Below are 15,000 nucleotides of genomic sequence, written 5' to 3' on the forward strand. Positions count from 1 at the left end.
TGTCCAAAATGTGGCTGCTCGCCTCCTAACAGGCACAAAAAAGAGGGACCACATAACCCCGTTCTCTCCACGGGCTTCCTGTTCGCTACAGGATTGAGTTTAAAATTTTACTTCTGGCGTTTAAATCATGAACTGGCTCAACACCTCACTACCTAAGAACTACGACATGTTCATGCTCCATCCAGAGCACTAAGGTCCTCCAACCAGCTGCCTCCTGGACGGGCCCAAAACAAGGCTCCAAACGAGGGGCCATCGAGCCTTTTCTGTTGCAGCTCCGACACTTTGGAACAGATTACCAGCGGTGTCTACGAGAACTTTTACTATTGTTTTGTCTTTTAATTCACTTTTAATTTTTGCTTTTACGTGTCTTTATGATGTTTTGGATGTCATGTGTTTTGCCTGATTTACTGTACAGCACTTTGGTCCGCCTCGGCTGTTAGAAATGTGCTAAATAAATAAAGTTGACTTGACTTGACATTTAGGGATCAAAACCTCCGGGAACCCGATGTTGAGCTCACAGCTCCGTGTTAAAACAAACGTCTTGGACATCTGGCGTTGATTTAAAGATCGTTTGTTTTGTTGTCATCAGGTCTCCTTACTTTAAAAAACATAATAAATCCTGAGTCTGTTTTCATTTCTCCAGCAGACGTTTGGATCCTTGTGAATGTTGGAGTTTGAGTTTTATCAAAATCTGTGTTTAGCAGCAAACTGTCAGCCCATCGGCCCTCTGGGAAACGAAGTCAATTAGATCAATACTGTGTCACCCCCCCCCCCCCCACTCCTCCCCCCCGCCTCCCAGAGACTTCACAGACGAGTGTAACAGGAAGTGTGTTGTTGAAATGGAAACGTTGAAAGAGTCTGCTGTCGTCCCTTTCAGACACATCTCCATCCGATATGGAAATCAGGATCGGCCAATCACAGTCATTTATAGACGGCGTTTAAAGGCTTTATATGTGATTTTTTGATCCAGCAGATGTCGCCCTTGAGCACCAGCATGAAACCAAAACAACTTGCGCTGCATTGTTGTGTTAGCATGCTAATGCTAGCGATCTTTATTCTGCTGGTATCTTCACACTGCATGTAAATTTACCTGAAATGAGTGTGATCTAGAAACACAGTTAAGCAGTGAGTACAGTATGTTATTCTTCTTTTCTCTAGTCCCTCAATTAAACAACTTTTATACACGAGGGGAGGAGTCAGCCGGCCGTCCAGGCGATGTAAACAAAGTGAAGATAGGACTCTGAAAACTCTGAAAACATCACAGACAGTGGGACTCGGGTGTTACACCCATTGTAGACAGTCATGACTCACAGAGTTATTTTCAGAGGATAAACTTGATTTATATTCAGACTTTAAAGCAGTTAAAGTATTGACACTGATTTCATCCAAACGGTCTCTCAGCGCGTGCTGAATCAACACGGCGACACGTTTGGGCCTTCATGGAGAGTGAATGTGAACGGCGGCGCTGTGAGTGAAAGAAGTCACTGAGCCGTCTCCGTATCAGATTGATACTTGATGAATTGAAACGTGACGAGAGGAGCGTCTGTTCTTTAAAAGTGGACAGAGTCTCTCTGCAGAGGATTTAAACATTACTCACAGTGAGCTGCTCTTATTGTAGCTGCAGAGGAGGCCCCACACACACACACACACACACACACACACACACACACACACACACACACTGACACACACGCACACTGACACTGACACACGCACACACACTGACACACACACACACACACACACACACACTGACACACACGCACACTGACACTGACACACGCACACACACACACACACTGACACACACACACACACACACACTGACACACACGCACACGCACTGACACACACGCACGCGCGCGCACACACACACACACACACACACACACACACACACACACACACACACACACACACACACACACACACACACACACACACACACACACACACACACACACACACAGTGTTGAACCTGTATACACACAGACAGTGTGGTCACTCAGAGTCTCAGTCTGTAATCACTCTCTTATGTCATATAGAGACACTATCAACACTTTCATGCTCATGGTTTGGATTCATGACGTCCTCATTGGTCAGAGTTTTACGACGTATTCTGAATAATCCTCACATTTATCTGTGTAACCTGAGAGTCTACTGACCCACAACATGTGACATAAACCCATCCAGTCCTTTGTTTGTGGTCTGCATAAGTCTTACAACACAGAGAAGCTCTGTTTCTAATGTGCTCTCCTTGTGATGTCACAGTGGGATTCTGGGAAAATAATGCTTTTGACCAAAGCACAGCACAGATGTTTCATTTAGACCACAGAGGACTGTTTGAAAAGGTGGAGGAGGGGGACTGTTTGAAAAGGTGGAGGAGGGGACTGTTTGAAAAGGTGGAGGAGGAGGACTGTTTGAAAAGGTGGAGGAGGGGACTGTTTGAAAAGGTGGAGGAGGGGACTGTTTGAAAAGGTGGAGGAGGGGACTGTTTGAAAAGGTGGAGGAGAGGACTGTTTGAAAAGGTGGAGGAGGAGGACTGTTTGAAAAGGTGGAGGAGGATTGTTTGAAAAGGTGGAGGAGGGGGACTGTTTGAAAAGGTGGAGGAGGGGACTGTTTGAAAAGGTGGAGGAGGACTGTTTGAAAAGGTGGAGGAGGGGACTGTTTGAAAAGGTGGACTGTTTGAAAAGGTGGAGGAGGACTGTTTGAAAAGGTGGAGGAGGACTGTTTGAAAAGGTGGAGGAGGAGGAGGACTGTTTGAAAAGGTGGAGGAGGAGGACTGTTTGAAAAGGTGGAGGAGGACTGTTTGAAAAGGTGGAGGAGGAGGACTGTTTGAAAAGGTGGAGGAGGAGGACTGTTTGAAAAGGTGGAGGAGGGGGACTGTTTGAAAAGGTGGAGGAGGAGGACTGTTTGAAAAGGTGGAGGAGGGGACTGTTTGAAAAGGTGGAGGAGGGGACTGTTTGAAAAGGTGGACTGTTTGAAAAGGTGGAGGAGGACTGTTTGAAAAGGTGGACTGTTTGAAAAGGTGGAGGAGGACTGTTTGAAAAGGTGGAGGAGGACTGTTTGAAAAGGGGGACTGTTTGAAAAGGTGGAGGAGGACTGTTTGAAAAGGGGGACTGTTTGAAAAGGTGGAGGAGGGGACTGTTTGAAAAGGTGGAGGAGGACTGTTTGAAAAGGTGGAGGAGGGGGACTGTTTGAAAAGGTGGAGGAGGACTGTTTGAAAAGGTGGAGGAGGAGGACTGTTTGAAAAGGTGGAGGAGGAGGACTGTTTGAAAAGGTGGAGGAGGGGACTGTTTGAAAAGGTGGAGGAGGAGGAGGACTGTTTGAAAAGGTGGAGGAGGGGACTGTTTGAAAAGGTGGAGGAGGGGGACTGTTTGAAAAGGTGGAGGAGGGGACTGTTTGAAAAGGTGGAGGAGGGGACTGTTTGAAAAGGTGGAGGAGGAGGACTGTTTGAAAAGGTGGAGGAGGGGACTGTTTGAAAAGGTGGAGGAGGAGGAGGACTGTTTGAAAAGGTGGAGGAGGGGACTGTTTGAAAAGGTGGAGGAGGAGGAGGACTGTTTGAAAAGGTGGAGGAGGGGACTGTTTGAAAAGGTGGAGGAGGGGGACTGTTTGAAAAGGTGGAGGAGGGGACTGTTTGAAAAGGTGGAGGAGGGGACTGTTTGAAAAGGTGGAGGAGGAGGATGATATGTCCTCTTTAAGGTCTTTGAGGTCAACAAAACGTTTCACGTGGAGAATTAAAGTCATTTTTTGTTGAATGATCCCGAACACGACGGCCATCTTTTGTGTGCAACATTACTGTTTTTAGAAGAAGGTTTCCTTCATCACTGTCTTCAGTCATCCTGTTGAACACACACAGGATGAAATACACACTTCCTGTTTGAGACAGACTCAAATCCTGAGGACGCTGACCTCCTCATCTTTAGAGAATCTGAATAAACTCACCCAGCTGTTCTTCAGAAAGTCTTTCACATTAGGATTAAGGATCGTCCGTTCTTACAACCTGGAACTAGTGTCGTTGTACAGGGCGGTCCTGGTCTTGAGACCTCTTGTTGAAGGTCTCGGTCTCTGTCTTGTCTCAGACTTGGCAGACTCTGGATTTTAAATCAAGACCACCACTGATCGACTATTTTTCCTTTTCTTTTCATTTCTGAGATTAGAAGGAAAACGTCTCTTTCTAAAAGAACAAATAACCAAGATGATGATTTTTCAGAGCTATACAGTATTATGGTTTTGGTCTTGGTCTTGTCTTGGTCTCGGAGCACTCTGGTCTCTGGTCGGTCTTGGACTGCAGCATCACATTGTGTCAGCGTTTTTAAACTGGTAAATATGATGAGAGGACGCTTTTTAAAAGTTCACAGAAGCTCTCTTGTTCTCTTCAATTTAAAAAAAATCACTTTGAAGGAACTGAAGAGTTCTCCTGAACAGAGTTCGGTTTGTCTCACACAACACGTCATCTTTTCTTCATCCTGCAGGAACACTGAGCCTCTGTTGCTCTTTACTTTCATCCTTTCTTTAAACACTTTGCTTCAGAGAAGAAACCTGATCTCAGGCTGATTTAAACCGCATCAATAAAAAGTAAATCAACACAACACTGATGTCACCATGTGGTGGACTCTGAAGCTTCAGTGTTTATCCAGCTCTGCATGGGTCTGTAAACCTTTCTGTGTTCTAACCTCTCTCCATTTTTCAAAAGCATCTCCAATATTGATCCTAGTTTGAGCACGTTTCTGCTCGTGGAGCTTATTAGAAACATGCAGAGGCTTTTTAGGTCGGGTACAATCACTTCTATCTGAACCACTTCTCTTGACCGCTTCCATCGCTGCAACACCTGTTGACCTGATAACTGCTCTCATATCTGACAAACTGAGGGGCGTCCAAAACGGGCCGTGTGGGGGGGTCACCTTAAAAGCGCCTACCTTCTCTGGTCCAAACAAATCCAGAGCATTCAGGAGCAGAATCTAAAGTTAGAAGGAGGACATACTGGCTGCTGCATTGTTGTCAGAGAAGCCAGCACTTCAACATGTTTCCTTAATGATCAGAGAGTAAGATACCTTTATCATCTCACTCTCTACACAGCTCACTGATTGGACCTTTAATGATGAAAACAGTTTCTACAGTTCACATCTGACCCCTGAAGTCTGAACCCGGGTTTACTGCGCTGACAGCAGCTTTCATCAGTTCTGATTTTCTACACCGAGGTTTGACGCTGAAGACAGAGCAGAGCAGAATTAAAGGGGTGTGTTCCGCTGTAATCGTTACCATAGTAACCAGACGACACATTCAGCTCACCTGTGTGGCTTTAACATGAGGCCTCTGAAGGCCGTTAAACTTCAACATGTGTGAGACCCTCAAACCTAAAGAAAACCAGACTCTGTGTGTGTGTGTGTGTGTGTGTGTGTGTGAGTGAGAAGAGAGAGACACACACACACACACACACACACACACACACACACACGCATGCACTCTCACACACACACACACACACGCGCACACGCACTCACACACACTTTTATAAACCCTAGTAAGTTCACTGGGTTTAGGATTAGTGTGTATGTTTGTGGGGGGTGTGTGTGTGTGTGTGTGTGTGTGTGTGTGTGTGTGTGTGTGTGTGTGTTGACTTTGCATCCATCAGTTGACTGTCAGTCAGACTTGCACTTGAGGCTGATCACTCACACACACGCACACGCACACGCACACGCACACGCACACACACACACACACACACACACACACACACACACACACACACACACACACACACACACACACACACACACACACACACACACACACACACACACACACACACACACAGAATTTCACACATTCCTGAGGTGTCTGCAGCCTGACACACCTGAAAGATGCTGATTGGTCTGATGTTTTATGGTTTGTTACACACACACACACACATACACACACACACACACACACACACACACACACACACACACACACACACACACACACACACACACACACACACACACACACACACACACACACACACACACACACACACACACACACACAGAGATAACAGCTGGATATGGTTCACCACCTCTGGGACTGAACACCTGGTTACCTTTCGTGCTGCTCAGGTGACTGACAGGTGAATGAATGTAGTTTAGTTCAGACACAGGTGACCTTGTGAAATAATGGAGCAGTTATAGAACATGTTGAGTTGAATAAAAAGAAGTCCTTTAAGACCAGACTGAGGGGGAACCTGTCCTCACTTCAAACACACTCATTATAAACTTCTTCTTCTTGTGTTTCTTTGCTCAGGATGTATTCCATTTAAACTTTCAGAATAAAACAACAAGTGTGCAGTTCAGAGTGTAACTGAATCAGTATCGATGTAGTGTCTGCTGCTCACCCGCTCAGAGGGGCCCTCTTTCCGCCGAGCTTCTCCCCGGCTCCCCTCACCCCCGCCGGCTTCCTGACGTCCATCCGGCTCCCGGAGCTCTGCCTCCTCCTGTGGTCCCGGTCCCGGTCCCGGTCCCGGGGCTGCACGCCTCCCTCCCCCCGCTCAGGAGGATGCTGAGCAGCGGTGTGCAGAGTGAAGATCCAGGTGGTCCAAAGAAAGCAGAGGAAGAGCCGCATGTTGGTTCACACCACGTGATGGACAATTCAAAAACTTTATTTAAATGTCTTTAAAATAAAAACCGTTAGTTCATGACGTCTGTGTGTACCGGACTTCAGACTAATCACTGACCCCTCAGAGACCGGCCTTTGACTTTATTCTGCTGTCAACCAATCAGAGCAGAGAGGAGCAACATCTCGACTCCTATTGGCTGTCAGCCTCAGAATCTGACTGGCCAATAGGAGCACAGAATAAAGGGAAACCGGAAGTTGTCTCTGAAGCGATGATAAAAAGAGAAACCTTCATGATTATTTCATTTTTTTTGCGATATTTGTGTTTAACGTTTTCTTTGCTTGAATGTTTGTTTTTTAGTTCTTTGATGGATGATCACGCTTCTACAATCAAATCAACCTCCTTATTACTTTAATAATATCATTTCGATTTAGCCAAGAGAAAATAATCTGAATTGCTCCACATGCATGGAGGGAATCTGACTCCAGAAATCATTGTTTAAATAAATCATTTAAAAAAAATGAAATTACTAATAATGATGAACAAAAAAGTTTAAATAGAGATAAATATATTTGTACATTATCGATATCTAAAAATATGCTGAATCTATTTTTTTAAATCCCAGTAAATGGAAATAGTTGCCAAAATAAGTAAATATATGACTCAACAATTTAATGAATGAGTCATTGATTATACCAAAATATTATCAGAGTTCAGTGTGATATAATGAATAATTACTTCATCCTGTTTATGAACCTTATCTGTTTAATATCTCCCTTTATATGCTATTTCATCAAATACATTTTAGCATTATTTCTAATTATTTACGTTTGATTTTATCACTTTGAAACCTGAGTTTTTAATCTGTAATTATTTATTTGTGTATTATTTTTATTTTCTCAACATTTCTTTCATTTTTATTTCTTTTATATAATTCTTTATATGTTTTTTTTTTTTTAATCTCTTTTGCACTTTAACAAAAGTAGTCACTTGATTTGCACAGCTCTCTTTTTAAAAACAATCCAGGAGAGTATGTTTACAAGATTGTTTACATTCTGTTATAAGCCTTATTTGTTTATTGTTATTTATTTGCTACTAAGAAGTAATGCTAAGCTAAATTCTGGATGTATATATTTATTTCTTGTCTTATTTAAATATATTTTTTAGGGTTTTATTCTATTTGAGACTTTTGTTTTGAAGTCTAGGACAGGAAGTAGGAAGTAGCATTAATGCTAACTTGATGCTAGTTGTTGTGAGACCGGACTGGAGCTGGAACAGTCTTTGTTTTTAGATAGAAAGTAAATTAATGTGTTAAACAGCTGAATGTTAACGTGACTGGAGCTCTTTATAGATCAGACACACACACACACACACACACACACACACACACACACACACACACACACACACACACACACACACACACACACAGGTGATGGATCTGTTCGACGACCTGCCGGAGCCCACACAGAGCTGCGGTGAGTCAAACAACACGGTCAAAATGTTTTTAAAGAAATCATCAAAACATCTTTTATTAGATTTATTATCATCGATATACGATACTAGTAAAAATACAACGATTATCGAAACGATACAACGATTATCGAAACCTCTTCGTTACCATGGCAACACAAACTGCGTCCCGTGAGGCTCACACAGTGTCCGGTCATTTCCTGTTTTTTATTACCAATTACAGACAAACTCCGTCATGATCAGCTGGGATTGTATGGAGGACGAGATCTGACAGAAGTGTAAATAAATAAATAAATAAATAATTAAATAATTAAATGCGTGAATAAATAAATAAAAGAATGAATGAATAAATAATTAAATGCGTGAATAAATAAATAAAAACTAGTAAATAAATGGGACATAAATAATTCAATGTCTTCAATTTATTTCTACATTTATTTATTTCCACATTTGTTCATCCTGGCACATTTTTATATAGAATTTCTTAAACATACAAGAATACGTGTTAAAATGTTACAATTCACTGAGCAGACACTTTTATCCAAAGCGACGTACATCAGAGAGTACGAACATACAACATGAAATAAAATAAAAATAGATAAAAATCCAAAGAAAAGGTACAAAGAGAGAAAAGATAATTACATTCAGATTTAGAAAAGAAAAAATAATGCTAATAATAAGAAAAAAATAATACTAATAAAATTGAAATAAAACCGTAAATAGAATGGGGCAGGGGGTGGGGGGGTGGGGGGGGTTGTTCTTTCACTATTCTCTTAATTTAATATAATTTAATGTACATACCTGTTATTATTCACCTTCATCTGTTCCTTTATCCATTTACTTGTATTTCTTTTTTCAGCGTCTTCATTTCAGCTCACGTCCTTTGGCTTTTATTTTGGTTCTTCTTCAGGTCTAATTTCAGCAGCTTCACTATCGGCCACCAAAGAAGAAGAAGAAGAAGATGAAGAAGAAGAAGAAGACAAGGAGGAAGAGAAAAGATTAAAAAGAAAGCATGACGATGCAGATTGTCACGAGAAGCGGGAGGACGAGGAGCAGGCGGAGATCAAGAAAGTTTACAAAGAAGGTTTTCAGCTCTTCCACCACAATGTTTGTTTGCTCTTTTTCCTCTTTTTAAGCGTCTGAGTAGTTGGAGTTATGACGTGATGACGAGTGTGAGGACTGACGTGTGTGTTGTGGTTCCAGGTCTCCCCGTGCTCAAGGGCTTCGTGGCGGCGAGGCGGGGCGAGCGGGACGAGATGCAGGACGCTCACGTGCTGCTGCCGGACATGAGTGTGTGTCTGTGTGCTCTGCCTGGACATGTGTAAGTGTGTGTGTGTGTGTGTGTGTGTGTGTGTGTGTGTGTGTGTGTGTCTGTGTCCCTTTGATGTGTCCCCTGTTCCCCGCAGGTCTCAGGTTTCCTACTTCGCGGTGTTCGACGGTCACGGAGGAGCTCGAGCATCTCGATTCGCTGCTGAAAACCTCCACGCCAACCTGGCCAAGAAGTTCCCGAGCGGTGAGTTTGAGTCGTCTCAGCAGGTGTGAAGCTGCTCTGACGCTCTGATGCTCTGACGCTCTGAAGCTGCTCTGATGCTCTGACGCTCTGACGCTGCTCTGACGCTCTGACGCTGCTCTGACGCTCTGACGCTCTGACGCTCTGACGCTGCTCTGACGCTCTGACGCTCTGAAGCTGCTCTGACGCTCTGAAGCTGCTCTGACGCTCTGAAGCTGCTCTGACGCTCTGAAGCTGCTCTGACGCTCTGACGCTCTGACGCTCTGAAGCTGCTCTGACGCTCTGACGCTCTGACGCTCTGAAGCTGCTCTGACGCTCTGAAGCTGCTCTGACGCTCTGACGCTGCTCTGACGCTGCTCTGACGCTGCTCTGACGCTGCTCTGACGCTGCTCTGACGCTCTGACGCTGCTCTGACGCTGCTCTGACGCTGCTCTGACGCTCTGAAGCTGCTCTGACGCTCTGACGCTCTGACGCTCTGACGCTGCTCTGACGCTCTGACGCTGCTCTGACGCTCTGACGCTGCTCTGACGCTCTGACGCTCTGACGCTCTGACGCTGCTCTGATGCTGCTCTGACGCTCTGACGCTCTGACGCTGCTCTGACGCTCTGACGCTCTGACGCTCTGACGCTCTGAAGCTGCTCTGACGCTCTGACGCTCTGACGCTCTGACGCTGCTCTGACGCTCTGACGCTCTGACGCTCTGACGCTCTGACGCTCTGACGCTCTGACGCTGCTCTGACGCTTTAGTGTTTAAACGGTGTCGTCGTGTCTTCCAGGAGAGAAAGAGACGTTTGACAAGCTGATGAAGAAATGTCTTCTGGACACTTTCAGACAGACGGATGAAGATTTCCTGAAGAAAGCATCGAGCCAGTAAGACGACGCAGCCTCACAGCGAGCAGCAGGCGGGATCATACACTTCAACATATCATTACTCAGAGTTTCACTAGTGTTTGTCTAAGTGAACACAGCAGGATATAATCAGGAGAATTCACCTTGTACTGACTATTTGTCCAAAAACTAAAAAAATGTAAATAAACTAATATCAAACATAATCAAATGAGCACTGATGCATCATGGGGGATGTGATGTACACAGGAGACCTGGCTCCAGCAGCCTCTCATAGGCCCACCCAGGTGCATGCTGGTCCTCTACCTGCCTCTTACTTAAATAACCTCTGGTGCCCACAGTGTTACCAAATACTAATGCAAAACTAAATTTACTAAACAAACAACAAAAGAGAATACTACCCAAAATCTATTTGAAATAAAGAAAACGTGTCGAATAATTAAATAAACAACAACACCTAAATATTAGTCAACTAAATACCAAAACTAATTCTAACAACAATTAAGTAGCTCCAACACACCTGGAGTGAGTAGGAGGGGGTGGTGACGTTTATTCCCTGAGACCATAGACTGTCTGCACGCCATGAAACTGAAACTGAACCTTGATGATTTGTTTTCAATCCCTCTGATCTACAGCATCAGATCTTTGAGATTTTTTCATTCATTTAAAATTTCAGTTTGAATAAAATGACCGTTCTGTATCCGTGTTGTTAAACAGGAAGCCGGCGTGGAAGGACGGCTCGACGGCGACCTGCGTGCTGGTGGTGGACGACACGGTGTACGTGGCCAACCTGGGAGACAGCAGGGTGGGATTCTGTTTATGTCACCACGTTACATGAAAACATCAGTCAGACGTGTGAAAGACGACGTGGTGTCTCTGTGTGTGTGTGTGTGTGTGTGTGTGTGTGTGTGCAGGCGGTGCTGTGTCGGGCGGAGGCGGCGGCGGGAGCAGACGGAGAGAAGAGGTCGCTGACTTTGTCTCTGAGCAGAGAACACAACCCGACCATCTACGAGGAGAGGATGAGGATCCAGAGAGCCGGAGGAACCGTCAGGTACCAGGAGACGAGAAAATATCAAAGAAGTTAGTGAAAACATCCTGATTATTCATGTGTGTGTGTGTGTGTGTGTGTGTGTGTGTGTGTGTGTGTGTGTGTGTGTGTGTGTGTGTGTGTGTGTGTGTGTGTGTGTGTGTGTGTGTGTGTGTGTGTGTGTGTGTGTGTGTGTGTGTGTGTGTGTGTGTGTGTGTGTGTGTGTGTGTGTGTGTTTCAGGGACGGCAGGGTGCTGGGTGTCCTCGAGGTGTCTCGTTCTATCGGTGACGGTCAGTATAAACGCTGTGGAATCATTTCCACCCCCGACCTGAGGAGGGTTCAGCTCACAGCCAATGACAGGCAAGAACACGCCCTCTAAGCTCTGATTGGTTAGAGGGTGTTTATCTCACCTCGGTTAATGAAAACATGGCTGCTGCTGTTTGTTGCAGAAGCTTCCTGTTGATGTTTATCTTCTCTCTGCAGGTTCATCATCCTCGCCTGTGACGGTTTGTTCAAAGTGTTTTCTGCTGATGAAGCCGTGAAGTTCGTCCTCAACGTCCTGCAGGTTTCTCTCTTTTCTTAATGTCATGACATGAAGCAGAAAATACAGACTTCCTAGGCATCATGGGAACTGTAGTTTCATCTGTGTGTGTCCTACCCCCCCATGCAGGAGGGGAGTGTGGAGCAGAAGGAGGCGCTGACGGAGGAGGAGCTGCGGTTTGACGCCGCCTGCCAACAGTTGGCGAGTGAGGCTGTGAGGCGGGGCTGTGCCGACAACGTCACTGTGATCCTGCTCTCTATCACGTTCTGAAGATATACATCAACACACACTTAAAGTTCTTCATGAAAATACACACACACACACACACACACTGACACACACACACACTGACACACACACACTGACACACACACACACACACACACACACACACACACACACACACACACTGACACACACACACACACACACACACACACACACACACACACACACACACTGACACACACACACACACACACACACACACACACACACACACACACACACTGACACACACACACACACACACACACACACACACTGACACACACACACACACAACACACACACACACACACACTGACACACACTGACACACACACACACACACACAAACACACACACTGACACACACACACACACACACTGACACACACACACACACACACACTACACACACACACACACACACACACACACACACACACACACACACACACACACACTGACACACACACACACACTGACACACACACACACACACACACACACACACACTGACACACACACACACACACACACACACACACACACACACACACACACACACACACACACACACTGACACACACACACACACACACACTGACACACACACACACACTGACACACACACTGACACACACACACACACACACACACACACACACTGAGACACTGAGCGTCTCCTGGTTGTCTTTTCTGTTTTACAATAAAAACTTTTTTTTAATCTCTGCTGTTGAAATGATTTATTCACCTGTTTGTTGTTTTCAATGTTGAATTTCTTCAACTTAGATCACAAAAGGTTTAAAGTGTTCAAAACAAAGTGTGTGTGTGTGTGTGTGTGTGTGTGTGTGTGTGTTACAAAATGATGAATAACAACAAATTCAATAAATCGTAGCAGCACACAGATCATTTTTAAAGCTCCTCCTACAAAATGATGTCTCAAGCTAAGTTGTGAGTTTGCCTGGGGGCGTTTACAAAAATACAATAAAGTGACTCCATTATCTTGACTCTATTTGTCAGTTTTGTTATTTTTGATTATTTCTTTTTTCTTTTCGTGCTCTGAATGTTCTTAATATTCTAATAATCTGTTAACCATGTAAAGCCTTTTAAATGGCTCTACGTTTTGATGTTACCTTGCCACCTTGCTACCTTGCCACCTTGCTGTGCAGATAAATAACTGTCCCCTGCAGTACCACCCCGGACCGCCAGGTGTCGCTGTTCCCCCACCATTTGGATGGGAGCCAAAACCACCCGGACATTAGGCGGAAACAGTCAGTCAATGAGCAACAACAGCCGCGGGCTGCAGGATGCTCAGACAGCTGTTACATTAACAAACACACCCAACATCGATTCATTGACGTTTTCATAAAAAGAGCGTCAACATGCGTGACGGGCAGGAGCGCGTGCACGACAGCTGATCGATCAGCTGTTTGGGAAAATATCGATTAGGCTGTTTTGAAGACGTTTTAAAACATGGACTCACTGCTAGACTTTGAGGAGTGTGTCAAAGACTCTCCTGAGTTCAGGTGAGTCAAAAAATACATGATGCGTCTTCAAACCGCGCATGTGCAGAAGTTGTGATGATGACTGTGTTATTGATGTGTTCAGGATGAAGCTGCAGCTGTTTGAGGCTGATGTGTCCGAGCTGGAGACTCAACTGGAGAAGGTACAAAAACTTCTGCTTTCAAGAGAAGCTTTAATTACTGCAGATGTTCCTGTTCTTTATTAAAGGACCAATCAGAGAGCTGTGTAGAGAGTGAGATGATAAAGGTATCTTACTCTCTGATCATTAAAGGTCCAATCAGTGAGATGTGTAGAGAGTGAGATGATAAAGGTATCTCACTATCTGATCATTAAAGGTCCAATCAGTGAGATGTGTAGAGAGTGAGATGATAAAGGTATCTTACTCTCTGATCATTAAGGAAACATGTTGAAGTGCTGGCTTCTCTAACAACAATGCAGCAGCCAGTATGTCCTCCTTCTAACTTTAGATTCTGCTCCTGAATGCTCTGGATTTGTTTGGACCAGAGAAGGTAGGCACTTTTAAGACCCCCTCACACAGCCGTTTTGGACACCCCTCAGTTTGTCAGATATGAGAGCAGTTATCAGGTCAACAGGTGTTGCAGCGATGGAAGCGGTCAAGAGAAGTGGTTCAGATAGAAGTGATTGTACCCGACCTAAAAAGCCTCTGCATGTTTCTAATAAGCTCCACGAGCAGAAACGTGCTCAAACTAGGATCAATATTGGAGATGCTTTTGAAAAATGGAGAGAGGTTAGAACACAGAAAGGTTTACAGACCCATGCAGAGCTGGATAAACACTGAAGCTTCAGAGTCCTCCACATGGCGACGTCAGTGTTGTGTTGATTTACTTTTTATTGATGTGGTTTAAATCAGCCTGAGATCAGGTTTCTTCTCTGAAGCAAAGTGTTTAAAGAAAGGATGAAAGTAAAGAGCAACAGAGGCTCAGTGTTCCTGCAGGATGAAGAAAATGTTTAGAATTTAAACTGCAGTACTCATTTTAAACACTAGGGGTCAGAGTTACATACTGCTCCTTTAATTGAGTTATTATTGTTTTCTTACCTCGACACCTGTCACTGTATCTACTTCTTATTCTGCTCTGCTAACGTTACTACTCATTAATCTGTCAATCCGTCCAATCAGGTGATGAAGCTGTGCAGTAAGATGGTGGAGGCGGGACAAGCGTACAACGCAGCCAATCAGCTGTTTCTCAATGGCCTTG

The 15,000-nt window shown here is 44.6% G+C and overlaps 2 protein-coding genes across 4 annotated transcripts in view; both read left to right on the forward strand.

The window, feature by feature from the left end:
* The first annotated feature begins 7,810 nt into the window (after window positions 1-7,810).
* Window positions 7,811-12,290, forward strand: ilkap (integrin-linked kinase-associated serine/threonine phosphatase). 3 transcript variants are annotated; one of them, XM_065960208.1, is made up of 10 exons: window positions 7,811-8,073; window positions 8,928-9,152; window positions 9,272-9,389; window positions 9,475-9,581; window positions 10,354-10,447; window positions 11,141-11,228; window positions 11,338-11,474; window positions 11,692-11,811; window positions 11,935-12,016; window positions 12,122-12,290. In XM_065960208.1, exons 1-10 carry the CDS (start codon window positions 8,031-8,033, stop codon window positions 12,260-12,262), a joined length of 1,155 nt encoding a protein of 384 aa, XP_065816280.1. In that variant the 5' UTR covers window positions 7,811-8,030; the 3' UTR covers window positions 12,263-12,290. The 3 variants fall into 3 exon arrangements, with proteins under 3 accessions (XP_065816280.1, XP_020482992.2, XP_065816281.1); XM_020627336.3 differs by having other exon boundaries at window positions 7,812-8,073; window positions 8,979-9,152; XM_065960209.1 differs by lacking the exon at window positions 7,811-8,073 and having other exon boundaries at window positions 9,009-9,175.
* Window positions 12,291-13,507: 1,217 nt separating this feature from the next.
* The window catches only part of LOC109977621 (arf-GAP with coiled-coil, ANK repeat and PH domain-containing protein 2-like), a 2,280-nt gene continuing 787 nt past the window's right edge, over window positions 13,508-15,000 (forward strand). Inside the window, exons 1-3 of the mRNA XM_020627332.3 lie at window positions 13,508-13,785; window positions 13,868-13,925; window positions 14,922-15,000. The exon at window positions 14,922-15,000 is cut by the window's right edge and continues 41 nt beyond it. Of these exons, the coding sequence (XP_020482988.2) occupies window positions 13,733-13,785; window positions 13,868-13,925; window positions 14,922-15,000 (190 nt within the window). The 5' untranslated portion in view covers window positions 13,508-13,732. The remainder of the gene's footprint in view (window positions 13,786-13,867; window positions 13,926-14,921) is intronic.

The sequence above is a fragment of the Labrus bergylta genome, chromosome 11 (assembly GCF_963930695.1).
Source record: "Labrus bergylta chromosome 11, fLabBer1.1, whole genome shotgun sequence".
Taxonomy (NCBI): Eukaryota; Metazoa; Chordata; class Actinopteri; order Labriformes; family Labridae; genus Labrus; species Labrus bergylta.

Coding starts and splice junctions, on each gene's coding strand:
- ilkap (XM_065960208.1), top strand. CDS start 8,031: ATGGATCTGTTCGACGACCTGCCGGAGCCCACACAGAGCTGCG. Junction 9,390..9,474: donor TGTGCTCTGCCTGGACATGT/GTAAGTGTGTGT, acceptor TGTTCCCCGCAG/GTCTCAGGTTTCCTACTTCG. Junction 11,812..11,934: donor CAGCTCACAGCCAATGACAG/GCAAGAACACGC, acceptor TTCTCTCTGCAG/GTTCATCATCCTCGCCTGTG.